Source organism: Crinia signifera, chromosome 3 (assembly GCF_055691185.1).
Source record: "Crinia signifera chromosome 3, ASM5569118v1, whole genome shotgun sequence".
Lineage (NCBI taxonomy): Eukaryota > Metazoa > Chordata > Amphibia > Anura > Myobatrachidae > Crinia > Crinia signifera.
The window spans coordinates 245,017,252-245,036,713 of record NC_139219.1 but is presented as its reverse complement, the minus strand read 5'-3'; the positions used below and the strand labels follow the sequence as shown (position 1 = coordinate 245,036,713).

Below are 19,462 nucleotides of genomic sequence, written 5' to 3'. Positions count from 1 at the left end.
ACATTGGCCCTAATCTGAAATGATTGCAGTAGATGTATAGATATCTATGTTGTATAACCCTCTGATGCCAGCACAGGTAGTAAAGGCCAGTTTTACAGTGATTATAGGTTCTCTTATCATACTTCAGTATACATACCGACACAACGGCTACTGATTGTGTTACTAGCTCGTTAACCCATATATCCAGTTGGTGTCAAATCATGACAATTGCATATAGTAAATCCTCTTCAGTCAACAGACTGTGGGGTGTCTATTATAGACAGTCTGTTAGAAATGTTTATCTGTTTGTAATCTCTTCCAGCGTGCCCACTGTGCCATCTGCACTGACCGAATATGGGGACTAGGACGACAAGGTTATAAATGTATCAACTGTAAGCTGCTGGTTCATAAGAGATGTCACAAGCTTGTTAGCATTGAGTGTGGCCGACATACAGTAGCGGTAAGTAACAGTGTTTATTAGATCATATACAAACACATCTCCAACTTTTCCTACATTGTCTACTTGGATAAACTCCAGATATAGATAGATATATAGATAGATATATATGTATAGATATATAACATTTTATGAGTGAGTCTTCCTCTGAGTCCTTACCTGTGGTGCCCTTCATTGTAAAACTTCCCACACAGATAGTTTAAGCTGTGCATCTCGTGGCTTTGTATTGTCAGCCAACAATATATGTGACCACATTTTATGACTGATGTTGCTAAATGCTCAGATCAAGTAAATACTGTAGGAGATCATATGGATTCAAATTAGTGGAGTCCAACCATGAATGCACACACTGGTGGCCATTGGCCAGACACATTTTCCACTACTGCCAATCAACAGTAAGTTGCTGGCTGCTTTATCTTGATGATGGATCTGTTTTGATTATTGATATTTAGTTTGCCTGTTCATTTTGGCCTCAGCGTTTTTGGGCAAGACCATTCTGCAATTACATAACACAGACTTTATTTTATACAGTGGGATCAGTCATATCAAGTAGGTGGTCTGACACAATTGTCCTTGTAGTTAACCACAAACCGAATGCTTCCCACATATACTTTCTATGGGGATTTCTCCCCATAGAAGCATCTGAGCTCCGCTCAGCCAAAGTAAAATGTTTATTCGTTGACTAAAATTATCATTTTTTATAACCCTTCCAGGAACAAATCATGCCGATGGAACCCTCGGACATGCCTTCACAGCCAGGTAACAGACACACCTACTGTACAGTACATTTCTGCTTGCATTATAGTAGAAGCACTGGAAACACACACAAGGACAACCACATAACAAATGTGTATTGGACGTTTTGTTAGGTTAACTAAACTATTAAGTATTTGCTAGCAGTCATGAAAGACACAGCTGATCTTCCTGAAATGTGGATCAGTATTAATAATTGATTTGGGCCAACTCAAACTCAAATACATTAAATTGTCCATACAAATTGCGGTTTGAAACTTTAATCTGTCGAATGGTATTTTTTGTTTATCTGAACTTATCTTTGATAAAGGGATACAGAGTCCTGCATATCAAAGTGTATGGGCAGGGGTTAAAGTGAGCTGGAACAGGGCGGAACTGCGTTCCATATTGGAGGCGGAACAGTTCCACCTCTGCCCAGTCACCTTGCCCCTCTGCCTGCCTGAGGAGACAGCCAGGCAGAGCGGTGGAAACCCAGCTCTCTCTCTCTTAGAGCAGGCCCATCCATCCGCGACTACATTGTCACTATTTCATTTAATCATCATCCATGGTTTATATATGCAGTGGATCAATCTGATTTTTATTACGACAACTCTCCACTGACATGCCTTTCGATGCAGGCACTCTGAAACCGTGCTAAACTAAAATGTCTTGTCTTTTCAGAAACCCCTTTCAGGAGTCAGAATAATATAGACCAGGATGGGGAAGAGAAAGAGGTAAATTGCTGATTTTTTTTTTTTTTTTTTACTGGCCCAATTGTCTCATTTTGATACTACTACTTCCTTGGGTGTGTTTCTTTTTATATTTTTCTCTATTAAAGTTGTGTGTTTTTTGTTTGTTTAAATTACGCTTATGTTTGGCCATTGCTTGGTAATTGTGTGGGCGTATGACATACTTCAAGATGGGGAAGAAAGAAATGGACCTTAATGTACACTCTATGGAAGAAATTGTATGGTCATTGCTGTATTGAAGAAAGAAGGGAGATTGCTTTTGTAATACAGCACTGACCTGTAATCCCTACTGTCATCTATCTGCTACTTTTATTATCCAGTGTCATTTATTACGTTGGCTGTATTACTGTTCCTGGGGTAGGATCACCAATGCTGAATAAAGTGAGTGCTGTGATTTTTTCAGTAATAGCCTCACTACAGCAACTGAGAAGTCAGGGCCATCTACAAGGTATTTAGGGATAAGCCATCTTTTTTAATAATTCTATTTACATTTATACAGATGGCCTTTTCTATCTATTTGTTCTAGGGAGGCTGTCTAAATTGCACTTTGTATGCAGCCCAGGTCAACCAGTGGTTGGTGCAGCGATCAGCGCTGCAATGTGGATGGCAGTAACTGGAAGTTCCTTCTCCTTTTGCAGTCACATATGTGCATATCTTTGAAGGCAGTTGATTATACAGCCGATTACTGCGTTTTCTCTAGTTCAGTGTCCCAAATTGTGTTCCTGGCCACCCTAGGATGCTTCAGCTTTGAGCTGAAAGCCACTCAAGCTTGCTCTTTTAAGTGTCTTTCAGCTCAAAGTTGCCCAGTGTGTACGGGCCTTTAGTCTGAGGACTGAATGTATCCCATCTAGAAATGGATTTGTTCTAATGACTGGATAGCTGGATTATAGAAAGATAGCATTGACCAGAACTGGCATCACTATTAGATCATTAATAAAAGGTCATGTTATACTGTAGTAGGATGGAAATAAGTTGCTGAAACAAGCAGGGGCTAATGTGGGGCAAGAAGGGTTTGGTTACTAACCGAAGATAACTATATCCTGCAATGGGATTCCCCTCCTTTGCCCAGGTCATAGTGTAAATTTAAATAGCTGGTTACAGGGGACCCAGGTCTCTCTTGCCAGAACCACTGATGTGTATAGTGGCCCCACACCAGCATGTTACTCTCTCCTCTATGTATAATTGGAGTGGGTTTATTGTTGGTGCTCCCTTTCATGATATCCCCATTCATGTTAATGGAAAACTCACAGCACAGGACCGTGGTAACCCGCTACGCTTGTTTCAGTCAGACAAAATCAAAGGAAAAGGCTGTGCAGCTTGGGGCAGTTGCTGCCTTTGTCGCTGACTAATCCAGCAGATTGCTCATTCATAGTTTTACAGTGCAACTGTGGTTTTCTTAACCTTTGCTCCATACATACGGTAAGTTAGATTTTTTTTTAATTATTTGTTTGAATTAACCATGTGCAGAAGATGTCGCCATTTCACTAGTTTAGTGTTCAAGGTTATAACTAAAGAAATCCTACGTGAAAAGTAGCTGGGGAGTCAGTAGACAGGCGCAGCCTACAAGGAGAGTAGAAGTGGCTGCAGCTCTTTTGCCACACATTCACACAGAGCACTGTGCCATCTGAAAGGGTACTTGGCAGGCTTCTACCGAATGGACGCTGCAGGCTTTGTGAGCACACGGTAGGCTGCAGGTATACAGCTTGAGGCTGTGGGGGTCTTGTTGGGGCTTTTCTTTAAGCTGGCTGTGGTTCAGAGGTGTGTGGCATGTGTGTTTTCCGTGGGAATTCAATCCTTTTTTCTCTTTCGTCCATCCTGGTGACACAGCTCTACCATGGGATGTAGGAGGGTCCGCAGGAGAAAGGCACCTATGCTGACTTCTTTCGAGAGCAGGCTTCTCCCTTCTGCATCCCAGAGTTCCTCAGTTCATTTTAGGTGCCCACCGGAGTGGGTGCTGTGCTGACTGGTTGCTGACTAGCAGCCATTTTGTGTAGAGTAGCTAGGTGTTTTTTTTTATTTTATTAATTCACTAGTTATTGCAGGTTTTCCAGTGTGTTTCGGGGGGGGGGGGACACGACTTGGTCTCTTCCTACTCTCTGTGCTGGCGCCCTTTTCTCTCCAGGCTGCGGAGCTGAAGCAAGGGATTGGCATTACAGTGCAGTAAGAAGTCAGATGGATCAGGGGGATTTGTGCCCCTCATGTGAGTCTGTGCCAAGTGGGGATCAAGCCCAGAGGCCTGAGCAAGCTGAACCTGCGTGGGCAGCTGCGTTGGGGTGGTCTATGAATGCCTTGGTTAAGGCTCCAGAGAGATGATCTGGTGAAATCTCCTGGCCCCATGTCCCCCTCTCTACCGTGTCTGGGCTCCATTAACCCATCTCAGGGGGACCCAGCTCTGTTGCAGGTCATGCAGGACACTGCACAGATTGTTAATAAAATGAATACTTTCTCCTTCATACTTCATGGCAGCCATTACATTGGGTTCATCCCTCTCTCTCTCTCAATTAGAAAGGTAGTTTTTTCCCCTAGGATCCGACTCCTCCTCTTCCTTATCCTATATAACTGAGCACCTCCCCTCTGACCATAGTCTTTTTTCCTGTCTCCTCTGTCTGTAAACAGGTAGTTAGGTTAGCTAGTGTAGGTAAGATATATGTGTGACCTGGCAGCGGGGGGATGGCGGTGCCTTACCCTGAATATTGATCCGGGCCGGCGGCATGGATCTTTTTACTGCTTTATATTATGGGGATTGGCGGTGCCTGAAACCCAAGAAAGACATGGCAGAACGGGTGGAATTTTTGCCCGAGTTTTTGTACGTAGGACTCACCAGAAATGTATGCCCATGAAGCGGTGGCTGGGCGCGAGTGGTGTTGTCCAGGGCAGTGGGAGAGGCAGCGGCAGCATGTCCGGCGTGGTCACTGTTCCCGGCGTCTGTTTATAGCTGCTCTGTGCAGCAAACGTCGGAGGGAACTTACGCGCATTTCCGGCGCGCCTGCACGCGGTCTGCGTTCCACAGCAGGCCGCGTGCGTTCCAAATACCGGAAGTGCCGATATTTATAGCGCCTGGCCGGTGTAACAGGCGCTGCTGCTTATTCACAGTTTTGAAGTGGATATTAGCGCTGCACATCATGGAGAATGCCTCTCCTAAACCGAATGTACCGCTGCCCAGGTAAGTCCTCTTTGAGGACTGGTTACTTTAACTACCTTTTCTAACCTCAGCAAAGTAGTCTATCTCTTTCTCGTTTTAGTGTGCCTGTAGTTGCAAAAAAGAAGTCGGCTAAGAAGAGATTGGATAAAATATGCCCTGAATGTGACAAATCATTTACTGGTGAAAATGTGTTGTGTAGAAGTTGTCTGCAGAAGAAAGAAGTTACTTCTGTGTCTAACCAAATCTCTGAGCTTAGAGAGTGGATGGAGAAGAACTTTGTGTCAAAAAAGGAGTTTACTAGCAGCAAGAGATCTAGATCACAAACCAGTTTGGACATAGATGATGATTGTGGATCAATTGTTGCTGGTTCTGATGATAATGCCTCGAGTGATTCCACTGCTGAGTCAGGGGAAGTCATTGAAGACTAACGTTTATTTGATTTAGGTTTAGTGGAAGTGATATTAAAAAACCTCTATAAAACTCTGAATTTATAAGCAACCAGTAAAAACAGAGTTGTATACTTTATTCGAGGACAGATCAAGGAAGGGCAGGTGCTTCCCTGTCCATAAAGTTGTTAAAGACATATTAATAAAGGAATGGAGTAATGTAGACAAGCGAGTTGGTTCCTTCAAGAGGATCGATAAAATGTTTCCTATTGAGGATGAGGACTTTTTGAAATGGGGTAACATCCCTAAGATAGATGCAGCCGTTTCTGAAGTCACCACTCGTACATCCATACCATTGGAGGACGGTGCGTCCTTAAAAGGCCCCATGGAGAAAAGGATGGAGAGTGCGCTAAAGCGATTACACATATCAACATCGGTGTCGATGAAGTCAGATTCTCACTCCAAGAATAAGCTTGCAACTCTTCCATATGAAGGTGCCTTTCTATTCGGAAGTAAACTCGACCAGATGATTCAGAGAATATCGGGGGGCAAATCCATTAAAAAGAGAGGCGAAAATTCTGGCACAAGTCAGAAGCAGTGACGCCAGATGTCCCATGGAGCAGGTCCCAGTAGCAGGAAGGCTCCTTGAGTTTGCTCATATCTGGGAGCAAAGCATCACAGACAAATGGGTGATAGAGATAGTAACCGAAGGTTACCGTTTGGAGTTTCTTTCAAAGCCAAGGTTGGCGAAATTTTTAAGTTCCAGAGTTCCTCTACTGGAGACAGAAAAAGAGGTCTTAAAGTTAAGTTTGAAAGCTCTGATCGACACAAATGCAGTCGAAGAAGTCCCAGAAATAGAAAGGGGACTAGGATATTATTCCCGTTTGATTGTTATAAGCAAGGTGTCAGGCGGATTCAGAACTATCCTCGACTTGAGGAGTTTGAACGATCGTCTAAGAAAAAAGAAGTTTCACATGGAGACAACCAAATCTATTTTGATGGGGATCAGAAAAAACGATTATCTAGTAGCAATCGATTTAAAAGATGCGTATTTTCACATTCCCATTTTTCCAAGCGACAGAAAGTATCTGAGGTTTGCCATAAAAGTGAAGCATTTTCAGTTCACTTGCCTGCTGTTCGGCCTGACTTCGTCCCCTCGAGTCTTCACGAAGGTTCTGGTGGTTTTAATAGAAAGATTAAGAAGGCAAAAGATCATGATATGGGCGTATCTAGACGACATCCTGATAGCAGCTCGGTCCAAAGAAGAAAGTGTTGTCGCAAGGGACTACACCATCAAGTTTCTTCAAAACCACGGGTGGATGGTCAATTGGGAGAAGAGCCGGCTCATTCCTTCACAAAATATTTAATTCCTAGGCATTCTAGTGGACACAGTTTCATTCCAAATATCCCTTTCAGAAAGAAGATGCAAAGAAATCCAGCAGTTAATTACGCTCATTTGCAACGACCCCCGCGTATCCCTAAGAACCGCGAAGAGTTTGCTGGGGATGATGGCCTCAGCGGTAGAGGTAACTCCTTGGGCAAGATGGAAGATGAGGCCATTGCAATGGTTCCTTCTAAGGTTCTCCAGAAGTCGTACATCATTGAAACAGATAATAAAAATTCCAAGCACAGTAAGAGAATCCCTAGTGTGGTGGGGTTACGAACTGCTGAGAGAAAGAAAGTGGTCACTAGAAAGTCCAACATTCGTAGTAATAACTACAGACGCCAGCTCCTCTGGTTGGGGGGCACATGGGTTGGGAAGATCGTGCCAAGGAAGGTGGTCGATGCAAGAGGAGGAGTGGTCATCAAACCACAGAGAATTGAGAGCGGTGTGGCAGGCGATGAAATTCTTCGCAGAAGATATCAAAGAATCTCATGTCCGAGTGTGCTCAGACAACATCACAACGGTCTCTTATATCAACCGTCAAGGGGATACAAGAAGTCGGGTGTTGTTAGACGAAGTAGAAAACATAATGTCGTGGGCCGCAGCAAATCTCCAGTCTCTCAGCGTTGCACATTCCAGGAGAGGAAAATCAAATTGCAGACTTCTTGAGTCGCAGTACATTGATTCCAGGCAAATGGGAACTAAAACAATCAGTCTTTCAGCTGATAGTAGAGCACTTCGGCGTGCCAGAAATAGACCTCATGGCGTCATCAGTCAACAAGAAAGTTCCTCGAATTTTTTTTTTTCTCCAGGTACCCAATGCAGGGATCATGCGGAATCGATGCCCTGTCGCAGAGGTGGAACTATGCCCTAGCTTACGTGTTCCCACCTTTCTCCCTCATCCACAGGGTACTGTGGAAAATCAGGACAGAGAGGTGTCAGGTGATAATAGTCCTACCATTCTGGCCCAGGAGGGCTTGGTTCCCGATGCTGGAGAGTATGTCGGTGGCGGAGCCCCTGTTTCTGCCAGTGTCAGTGGATCTTCTGTCCCAGGGACCAGTCAGATGTCAAGATCCTCAGAAGTTGTCATTGACGGCGTGGAAATTGAGAGGCAACAGTTGAGAGAAAAAACATTTGTCGCCAGATGTGATTGAAATACTTCTTTAAGCTAGAAAAAAAGTGTCATCCGCTACTTACTACAGAGTCTGGAGGATCTTTGCGAAGTGGTCCAAAGAAAAGTTTCAGTTTCTAAAGGCGAACATGTCGCATGTGCTGCAATTCCTATGTGACGGCTTCCACAAGGGGTTGGCAGTGTCTACACTGAAAGTGCACATATCAGCATTAAGTGTTTTGTTGGACCGAAAACTTGCTGATCATAGTTTGATAAAAAGGTTTTGTCAGGCTATTAAGAGAATTTGTCCAAGAATTCAGTCTATGGTTCCACAATGGGATCTTAATCTGGTTCTGAATGGGCTCATGTCAGCACCATTTGAGCCATTAGATAGAGCAAATCTCAAATTTATGACATGGAAAGTAGCCTTCCTAGTGGCGATCACCTCAGCCAGAAGGGTTGGTGAACTTCAAGCTCTGTGTATACAGGATCAGTATCTGAAGATCTTTCCGGACAAAGTGGTCTTGAAGACCAAACATTCTTTTTTACCAAAAGTAGTATCTTCTTTTCATTTAAATCAAGAAATCATATTACCTTGTTTCTATCCGAATCAGTCAAGTAAGAGATAAGAAAATTTACACACGTTTGACGTGGTTAGAGCCATAAAAATTTATTTGGACAGGTCTGCAGCTTTCAGACAGTCAGAAAATTTGTTTGTGATTCCGCAAGGTGCGAAGAAAGGATTCGTTCCGGCAAAACAAACAATTTCAAGATGGCTTAAAGATGTTATTTCCTTTTCCTACAGAAAAGTAGGACGTCCAGTCCCTGAGGGTATTAAAGCACACTCAACAAGGGCAATGTCAGTCTCATGGGCGAGAGAGGCGAATGTGTCAGCCAGAGAGATATGTCAAGCAGCCACTTGGTCCTCTCTACACACGTTTTCTAAGCATTACGCCCTGGATGTGGCGGAAGTGCGGTTTGGAGGTGAAGTCCTGAGTCAAGCGTTGGCTTGAGGTATTGTATAACCCTCCCTACTGCTTTGGTACATCCCAATGTAATGGCTGCCATGAAGTATGAAGGCGAAAGCAAGGAGTATACTTACGATAATACCTTTTCTTCGGAATACTTCATGGCAGCCTATATTTTTTAGCCCACCCTGTTTCTGTTTTTTCCCTAGGATCGGGGCGGAGACATTCAAAAGACTATGGTCAGATGGGAGGTGCTCAGTTATATAGGATAAGGAAGAGGAGGAGTCGGATCCTAGGGTTAAAAACTACCTGTCTAATTGAGAGAGAGAGAGGGATGAACCCAATGTAATGGCTGCCATGAAGTATTCCGAAGAAAAGGTATTATCGTAAGTATAATCCTTGCTTTCATGGAGCAACTGGTTATTATTCAATTCTCTTTTTGGTCCCCAAACCAGACGGATCCTTCAGACCCATTCTAAATTAAATATCTTTAAATCTGCATCTTTGGGTGGACCACTTTCGTCTCTTCGTTCTATGCTGTTAAGCATAGAGTCAGAGGAATTTCTAGCATCAGTGGACATCCAGGATGCTTATCTACATGTGCCTATCTTAAAGGAACATCAGTCCTTACTGAGATTCGCAATAGGGGAGACTCTTCACCAGTTTTAGGCTCTTCCTTTTGGCCTGGCCACAGTGCCAAGGGTATTCACAAAAGTGATGGCGGTCATGGCCGCGACTACAAGGGATAGTGATCATCCCATACCTAGACGACCTCCTGTTCAAGGCAGAGTCGGTGGAGAAATTACAAGAGCAGCTGGACATTGTGACACTGTTCTTCCAGGAACATGGGTGGTTGTTGAACCTTCCAAAGTCGCATTTAACATCCACACACAGACTTCTGGGGGTGATTTTGGACACACATCTATACCGTGTTTTTCTCCCAGAATCCAAGGCAGTGGACACTCGTCAAATGGTTCTCTTGATCTTAAAGTCCCCGAATCCTACAGTTTGTCAGGGAGTGAAACTGCTAGGAAAGATAGTGGCAACCTTCGAGACGTTGCAGTTTGCAAGGTTCCACTCCAGAACATTTCAGTGGAACATTCTCTCATGTTGGTCAGGAAATCCAAAGACCATGAAACAGGAAAGGTGGTCTCTGTCTTGAGAGACGAGGGAGTCCTTAATCTGGCGGACAGATCTGGAGTCACTACAACTGGGGCGTTCCCTCTGCTCGTGGGATTGGTTGGTTGTCATGACCGATGCCAGTCTCAGGTGCTGGGGGGCGGTAGTTCTGCACATGAGGTGGTTGCAGGGTCTGGGGTCCAAGGAGGAATCCAGACTGCTGATCAACATCTTGGAGCTCTGGGCAGTTTGGAACACCTTTCTGCAGGCAAGGGATCTCCTGAAGGGATCGCCTGTCCGCATACAGTCGGACAATGCCACGGCTGTGGCTTTCCTGAATCATCAGGATGGGACTCGCAGTAGTATGGCAATGCAGGTAGTCTTGTGGATCTTTCAGTGGGCAGAGGTGAATGTTCCTGCTCTGTCGGCAGTGTTCATCCCAATGATCCGGAATGTCGAGGTGGATTTCCTCAGCAGGGAACAGCTGCTGGAGGGAGAATGGGCGCTTCATCAGGAAGTTTTTCAGGAGATAGTGGTGCTCTGGGGGCTCACAGAGGCCGACTTGATGGAGTCCAGGAACAACTGTCAGGTTCCAAGGTTCTGCTCTCTGATCAGGGATCCAAAGGCGTGGGCAGTGGATGCCATGACTGTTCCGTGAGTGAGGACACAGCAGGTACAAGTCATTCTTATTGCACCTGATTGGCCCAGAAGATCGTGGTATTCAGACATACTGATGTTGTCGACCAACTCTTGGCGTCTAACTCTTCGGCCAGACTTGCTCCAACACTTGGCCCTAGCTCGTCTAAATTTGACGGCCTGGCTTTTGAAACCTCCCTACTAGGGAAAAAGGGGTTTTCGGAAGCGGTGATCCAGACCATGCTCAGGGCTCGCAAGCCGGTTTCAGTTGCAAATTACCATTGTGTCTGGAAGCTCTATATCAGGTGGTGTGAGCATCAGAGGGTACACACCTTTAGGTTCAAATTATCTAGACTGTTGGAATTTTTCCAGGGAGGCTTCTCTGTAGGGCTTAGTCTGCAGTCTTTAAAGGTACAGTTGTCGGCATTATCCATTTTCTTTCAGAAAAGGGTAGCCATGTTACCTGAAGTTCAGACCTTTTTAAATGGAGTTATGAGGCTCAAACCCCCATATAGGCAGCCAGTAGCACCTTAGGTCTTTGGTTTTGTCCGTGTTACAAAAACCTCCTTTTGAGCCGTTGAGGTCAGCTGATCTTAAGTTTCTGTCTGGAAAAGTTACCTTTTTGTTGTCTATAGCCTCGGCTAGGCGAGTTTCGGAGTTGGGCGCCTTGTCCTGCAAGGCTCCATTTTTTATTTTTCATGGAGACAGGGCTGTGCTTCAAACAGTGCCTACGTTTCTACCGAAGGTAGTGTCTTCATTTAATTTAAACCAGGAGATTGTGCTCGGAGTGTTTTCCCCTCCTGAAGGGACAAAAAATAGGGAAAAGCTAAGGGAACTGGACGTGGTTCGCGCCTTGCGAATATACGTTGAAAGGGTAAAGGACATCTGCAAATCTGATTTGCTCATATATATACGTACATAAAAGAGGGTGGCCTGCTTCTCAGCAGACCATTGCCAGATGGTTCAGGTCAGTCATTGCCTTTGCCTACACTAAGGTAGGTAGACCTATTCCTTCACAAATTAATGCCCATACCTCCAGGTCAGTTGCTTTCTCATGGGCTGTGCATCATAGGGCTACAGTGGAGCAGTAGTGTAGGGCTGCCCCCTGGTCCTCTGTTCATACCTTTACCAAATTCTATTGGTTCCATGAATTTGCGTCGGAGGACGCTTCATTTGGGCAAGCAGTGATGAGAACTGTAAGCCTAAGCGTACCCTCCCAAAGGACCGGCTCTTGAACGTTCCATGGTAGAGCTGTGTCACCAGAATGGACGAAAGAGAAAAGGGGATTTTGTAAGAACTTACCATTCCAATCCCTTTCTCCTTAGTCCATCCTGGTGACACAGCGATCCCTCCCTTATGCTCAGTAAGTATACCGTTCATGCATTGTCATGTTATTGGTTATGTTGATTTTGCATAATAAAATGTTCAGGCATTGTACTGAGTAATGTATTCCAGTGTGCTTTTGACAGTGAACTGTGGAATTCTGGGGCGCAGAATCCATCTGGGGACACTCCCAACCCTTCCTGGTTGTAATTGTTTTTTATATTCAGGCTTTTCCTTGTTGCATACTTATGGTGGTTGGTTACTTGAGGTTAAGCAGAAGTAGCAGGGGTTAGGTGTGCTAGATCAGGGGTGGAGTCCACATTTGTCCCTTTAGCGCCCATACTCATTTTCCAGTTCACGAACCCACATTCAAGACTAGAGTGTCCCCAGATAGGAAAGGGATTTTACTGTGAACGTAAAATCAAAAATGTTACCCTCCTCATAATACATAGAAATGTGGTGGTTACTCTTTGCAGAACAATGCCATATTCCATGGTAAACTGGGTGGAAGATGACATTTGGTTCTCCCGTTAGTCTATAGAAACTCCTACTTGTTTCAGGCACTTCTGTGTGACTTCTGCTAGACCAGGCATGTCCAAACTATGGCCCGCCAGCTGTTGTGAAACTACACGTCCCATCATGCTTTGCCACAGTTTTGCTATTAGGGAATGCTAAAACTATGGCAAGGCATGCTGGGATGTGTCGTTTCAAAACAGCTGGAGGGCCACCGTTTGGCCATGCCTGTGTTAGACCTTACATTAATCATCCAGTCATTTGTTACTTACCTACTTTTTTAGAACGCATTCATGCTGTGGGCAGAGCCTGATCTTTAAAGTAATAAACTGAATGCAGCTGTCTAATTGTATGAGCACCTATTATCATTTTCTTTCTTGGTCTGCAATGTGGATATCTGTAATATCGCCACAAGAATAGATCCTGTGTGTTCAGTTGCTGGACAGCCCGTCTTTGTCCTAAATTTTATTTCATGAAAGCCATTGTTCCATAGTCATCGTCTGCTGTAGCAACTGTACAATGGCTACAAAAAGGTGTCTTAACTTGAAATATCTGCTTTTTATGAGCTCCTTTTCAACATGATCTCTTTTATACTGTAGGCTAGGAACAGCGGGGACAGCGATAAGGCCCCCTCCAGCCTGGGCTTGCAGGATTTTGACCTCCTCAGAGTTATAGGAAGAGGCAGCTATGCAAAGGTCCTGCTGGTGCGGTTGAAGAAGACAGAACGCATCTATGCAATGAAGGTGGTCAAAAAAGAACTGGTTAATGATGATGAGGTAATAATTTTTTAAAACAAAAATTGTCTCCGTCTGTATAGATTTTCTAGATTTATATATCATAAATGTTGGCGTTATGGGTAAGGGGGTGTGGCTCACGTGTTTACAATCTATAGTAGTTACAGTCCGTGAAATGTAATGAGCATGGGAAGAATATGCAGATATGTATGCTCTCCCTGTCCAAGGCTATGCCATCCTCAAATACAGTTTGCTCATGAGAACATGTGACTTGTCGGCGTATGCAGTATGTGAACATACCGTAACCTGACTCTACTTAGTCTGCTCAAATACTTCACCTCTGTCATTTTCTGGTGCAATCTGATGCAAGAGGTGGAATTATTCTAATCTGTATGAGCACAAATGCCTGTGCCCACTGCCTGCTTGGGCTCAATGACTGTTCACACTAGATACTGGCATAGTATTCAGTTAGCACCAGACTCATGGGGTTAATTTATGAAGATGCTAATTCTATTTCAGATGGCATGTTTCTATGGGAAACAAATCAGATTCTATTATCTTCTAGAAGGTGCTAAATAAGAAGTAGATTCTGTTTGGTTTCCCATAGCAACATCCCATCTGATATAGAATTCCCATCTTAGTCAATAAATCACCTCCGTGTTCTTAAAATATTTTTTATTACTGCCAATTTTGTAAAGATTTTAACCAGAATTCCAGTGGGGTTTATTAACGTAATCTCTGCACTAAAAACTATAGAGCCGTTTATAATATATTGCTTTTAGTGTCTTCATCTCACAAAATGCATGGTACATGTAACAGCAGCATGTATGTAGAACACACTGCCTAATTTGTCTACAAATCTATCCGCAGAGACCAGAAGAATTTGGGATAACGGATTATTCCGTATTTTGGAATATTTTTATCTTTCTATGTTGTATAAGCACATAACACACATACATACAAATATATTTTATTTGTGCATAAAACAAGGTTTTAAAACATGAAACAAAGTTTCTCTTTCATCCATCCTGGTGACACAGCTAACCTTGGGATATAGGAGGGTCCGCAGGAGCAAAGGCATCTATACAGACTTATTTTTTATGGACCCCCCCCCCCCCCCCCCCCAAGCGTGCGTGATAACAGCCGCCATCTTGGATGAGCTCATAGGCTGAAACCCCTATGGGGAGGTGAGGCCTATTACAGGAAGTCCAGCACTGCTGGACGACTCCAAGTGATCCCATGAAGATGGGGAGGCACTGGAGGTAGGAGAAACACTAGTGGGTGTGGCTGAAGGAAGAAAAAGGTGCCTTTTTAGCTTTCTCCCCCACTGCATCAGAGACTTGGTCTCTTCCTGCTCCTTGTACTGGCGGCATTTCTCTCCAATACTGCGGAGCTAAAGCAAGGCTTTTTCTCCTTGGTCGCAGAGGATCATTGCAGCAAGCAGATAAGTACACAGTATATATTGCTCTGTGCAATTGTCTGACATTGTGCACTGTGATTTTATCATGACTGAAGGGTGTAGTCCTGCTGCTGTGGGGAGGGAGCGCCTGCCTTGGTAGTCAATTGCAAGTTTTGTGGTGTTAAATTGACATGTGAACAGATGGATCAGGGGGATTTGTGCCCCTCATGTGAGTCTGTACCCAGTGAAGCACAAGCCCAGAGGCCTGAGCAGTCTGAACCTGTGTGGGCAGCTGCATTGGGGAGGTTTATGAATGCCTTGGTGAAAGATTTAAATAGGCAGAGAGATGACCTAGTTAAATCTCCTGGCCCTCTTTCATCCTCCCAGACTTCTGGGGGCTCCGTGGCACCGTCCCAAGGGGACCTTGTAATGTTACAGGTCATGCAGGACACTGCTCAGAGCATCCAGAAAATTAATGCATTTATGGGACAGCACCTATGTTAAATATAGACTCCGATAAGGAGGGTGTTTGTGCAGGGGATTCCATGTGGGACCAGAATCAAACCCTCAATGCCGGGAACAAACAGACTTTAAACTTGTCTGAGGAGGATGGAGTGCCTTCACAATGTGTATTTAAGAAAGTTCCCCGGGATACTGTAACGTTTCCCTCGGATGAGGGCATGGTTTCCTTGTTGGGTGAGGCATTGAATGAGCCTAGCCCAATACCATTATACCTCCTCCACCAAAGTTCACAGTTGGCATAATGCGGACAGGCAGGTAATGTTCTCCCGGCATCTCGTTCATCTGACTGGTTTACGGAGAAGCGAGATTTGTCACTCCAGAGAACACACTTCCACTGCTGTACAGTCCGGTGTCTCTGTGCTTTTCACCACTCCATCATATTAGCGTAGAACATAGTGATGGCCATGGAAATACATTCTATTAAGCGCCCGCCACACAGGTTTTTTTATTTACATCAATGCCAGTGGAATTTTGAAAATTCTTCAGCTATGGAATCCGAAGAATATTGGTGACTTTTATGCCCCCTGCCTTTGCAATCCTTGACCCTGCTCTCTGATTTGACATGGTCTTCCACTTCATGGCTGAGTTGCAGTTAAGAAATTGGAAGTATTTAGGAACTTACAGTTGATGAAATTTCACGAACCATTTTGCATCACAAATGTTTGCAAATGGTGACTGCGTGACTAGGTGCTTGATTTTGTACATCTGTGGCAACATGTCTGATTAAAACCTCTGAATACAAGAATTAACAAGTGTGGCCAAATACCTTTGTCAAAATAGTTTAAAGCTGGGTACACACCTAAAGATTTATCTTCTACCCCTTTCACACCAGAAATGCAGAGACCAACCCAGGAATTAAATTCCAGGGACAAGCGGGGACATTCCCAGGTTGGGACCCATTCACACATGCTTTTGAAGCAGGGACAACCCGGGTCGGCACCTGTCACACTGAACCCGGGATGACCCTGCATTTCTATGAGAATATCATTGAAAATGGCAGTTTTTTGGCCCACAAAGATGAGGTAATTAGGGAGAGGGGTAAAAGAAGAGAGGGAGTGCGGGTCTTTGCAGGCTTTCAGGGGTGAAATAGCACTGCTGGTGTCTGTTGTGCCACAGAGCTTGCACAGTGTCTTCCAGTTTGCTGTGTGATTGCCAATGCAGACATTCTTGGCTTTCAGGCTGTCAGGGGTTAAAACGCACTTCTGGGGTCTGTGGTGCCACAGAACATGCACGCTGTATGCTGCCTCTGGGCGTGTCTGTGAGTGTCCACCACAACAGGAAGTTGCCCTGCTAGCAAATCAGCATTGGCAGAAGCAACACGGGAAGCAGGGACTTGTCCCTGCACCTTTCACACCAGCCAGTAGTCCGGGAAGGACCCGAGAGCAACCCTGCTACCTAGCAGGGTTGAATTGACGGCAAATTAACCCGGGAATTTGTCCCTGTAACCTTTTCACACCAGCGCTAGTATCGGTTTGTTCCCAGACCCAACCCGGGAATTTAGGCTGGTGTGAAAGGGTTATTTGGGTGTACCCAGAGTGTCTGTGGGAACGAACATCTGCTAATGTACAGGAGAAAGTAACAATCAGCCATTTGCTTCCAAACACTGGAAAAAAAGATAAAAAGGATTGTTCAGATATATTTATTAAATTTATATAGATTAAACCAATAAGTTTGAAGGACAACTGTTGCTCCCAGATTTTTGTTCCCACCAGATAGATTGGAATGATCAATCTTTGTGTGGTCCCAGCTTAATTGTGCCTTAAGAGCCATGGTTGGGAATCCCTGATTTAGAGCATACTAAATTGCTGGATGTGACTGGCTTGTTATATGATTAACATTTGTGCTGTGCTAATCTCAGTAATTTCTTACTCCCTTGGCTTTTATTTAAAGTGAAGTTTCATGATCTAGTTAATCAGGTGTGAAACCTGCTTCCGTCTCTGGTGCTCACCTAAGATATGCAAGGTGTTGTATAGTTTTTCACTTGCCTCATAGTGCGATGACACCTTTAAATAATGTACATGTGCAGTCAGGGCCATGCAACTGTTCCATGGTCTGTTTCCTCAGGCTTTGAGACTAGTACCTGTCACTCATCCTGCCTAAGCATTAAATATTAACACAGGACATTTTATTTAATAAAAAATCAGCGGAATAAAGTTTTTAGCCAGATACAAAGCCATTGGTTGGGCTCAATATTAATTTTGCAGTGTCAACAGGGGACATGGCTAAAAAAAACAGTTAAGATTTTTAATTATAATATGAAAGAATGGTCTGCATGTTAACCATGTGCTTCTGAGTCTGAGGTCCTTCTACGCTTAGGGTGATGGGTGGGGGTGGCACTGGTGAAGTGGCAGGTCTTGTGTATTGTGGCTTTGCTGACGTTGCACCGTGCAGAGCTGAAGCCAGGCAGCATCCGAGGTCGAGTGCTAGTCCTCAGCAGCGCTGCCCAGCCAAAAACCAATCGTGTAGATCAGTGGTTCCAAACCTTTTTTCTCTCCCCTACCCCTTGATTAGGCTTTTCATTGATAAGTACCCCCTCCTCTCATTTTGAAGTATGGACAGTACTTAGCGGTATGCGGATCCTTATGCATGTCCTTATATTAAGGAGGAGCGGAGGAGTAGTATACAGCAAGGAATCATGCCCTTCTGTGTCTAGAGACTCGCTGTGTATTATCTCGCTAACACCGGTAGGATTAATGCCGCTGCTTCCTCCACCTTTGTCAGTGCTGGGCTGATGACTTCTGATGTCTGAGGGCAGCGCGGGAAGCTCCCAGTGGATTGCTGGTCAGGCATATGACACAACATGGTTTGTCTCCATGGCAATGGGTCTTCTTCAGCCATCAAAAGACCTTTTTTATTGTCCGCCATTACCAATATTATTTTCAAGTACCCCCAACTGGTCTGCAGAGTACCCCCAGGGGTACTAGTACCCCAGGTTGGGAACCACTGGTGTAGATTAATTCTACAAAAGCTGGGATAGAATGGAACCATCCCTGGATTCAAATATATGGATTTCTGGACTGACCTTATTATGTAGCGCACGCATAGGTAAGGAAACGTGCTGAGAAGATCGCAAAGGACAAGCTGCATCCCAGTCACAACCTGTTCGACATCCTACCATCCGGAAGACGGTTCAGGTCCATCCCCGTCAAAACGTCCAGATCCGCAAGAAGCTTCGGTACTTGTTTCCTAGCACGGCCACCACGATTTCTATCGTGGTGGTCGTGTCGGAAAAAATCGTGTCGGTCGCGTCGGGTGCATACCAAAACGCACACGGGCGATGTACCCGATTTCCCCATAGGCTTCAATGTTAAAATAATTTAACATTGAAGCCTATGGAGAAATCGGGTCCATCGTGTCCATAGGCTTCAATGTTAAATTATTTTAACATTGAAGCCTATGGAGAAATCGTGTCCATCGTGTCCATAGGCTTCAATGTTAAATTATTTTAACATTGAAACTGAGTCCATTTAACATAGTAAAAATTTCTCATTGGGTATGGCCCCGTCATGTGTGTAAAAAATAATGGCCCCCCATTGTGGCCGCCACCCCCACGATTGACGCGAACCTGAAGCGTGGCGAGTGCAGCGAGCCCGCGAGGGCCAATATGGGCCATTTCTCATTGGGTATGGCCCCGTCATGTGTGTAAAAAATAATGGCCCCCCATTGTGGCCGCCACCCCCACGATTGACGCGAACCCGAAGCGTGGCGAGCGCAGCGGTGCGCGTCCTCCGACCTTTTCATTCCCCTACTATCCACGTCGGCGTGGAGTTGAGAATAGATTAGTGTGGCGAGCGCAGCGAGCCACCGAGCCCGAAGCGTGGCGAGCGGACGCTGATACCTTCACAGATCCCTGCGTCCGCTCGCGGGCTTCACAGGTATCAGCGTCCCCTCGCGGGGCTTGCTGCGCTTGCCACGCTTCGGGCTCGGTGGCTCGCTGCGCTCGCCACATTAATCTATTCTCAACTCCACGCTGACGTGGATAGTAGGGGAATGAAAAGGTCGGAGGACGCGCACCACCGCACCTCGCAGGCACGTGGCGCTCGCCACGCTTCGGGTTCGCGTCAATCGTGGGGGTGGCGGCCACAATGGGGGGCAATTATTTTTTACACACATGACGGGGCCATACCCAATGAGAAATGGCCCTTATTCGGCCTTTTCCCATTTTTTCCTATGTTAAATGGACTCAGTTTCAATGTTAAAATAATTTAACATTGAAGCCTATGGACAAATCGGGTCCATCGCATAGGCTTCAATGTTAAATATTTTAACATTGAAGCCTATGGAGAAATCGGGGGCATTGCGTCGGGC

At 45.0% G+C, this 19,462-nt stretch overlaps 1 protein-coding gene across 2 annotated transcripts in view; it reads left to right on the top strand.

Moving 5' to 3' along the window:
- PRKCI (protein kinase C iota) overlaps window positions 1–19,462 on the top strand; it is a 135,096-nt gene that overhangs the window by 76,178 nt on the left and 39,456 nt on the right. For both annotated transcript variants that reach the window (XM_083177791.1, XM_083177792.1), the window contains exons 6-9: window positions 302–439; window positions 1,150–1,195; window positions 1,850–1,902; window positions 13,099–13,275. In XM_083177791.1, coding sequence (XP_083033917.1) covers window positions 302–439; window positions 1,150–1,195; window positions 1,850–1,902; window positions 13,099–13,275 — 414 coding nt within the window. The remainder of the gene's footprint in view (window positions 1–301; window positions 440–1,149; window positions 1,196–1,849; window positions 1,903–13,098; window positions 13,276–19,462) is intronic.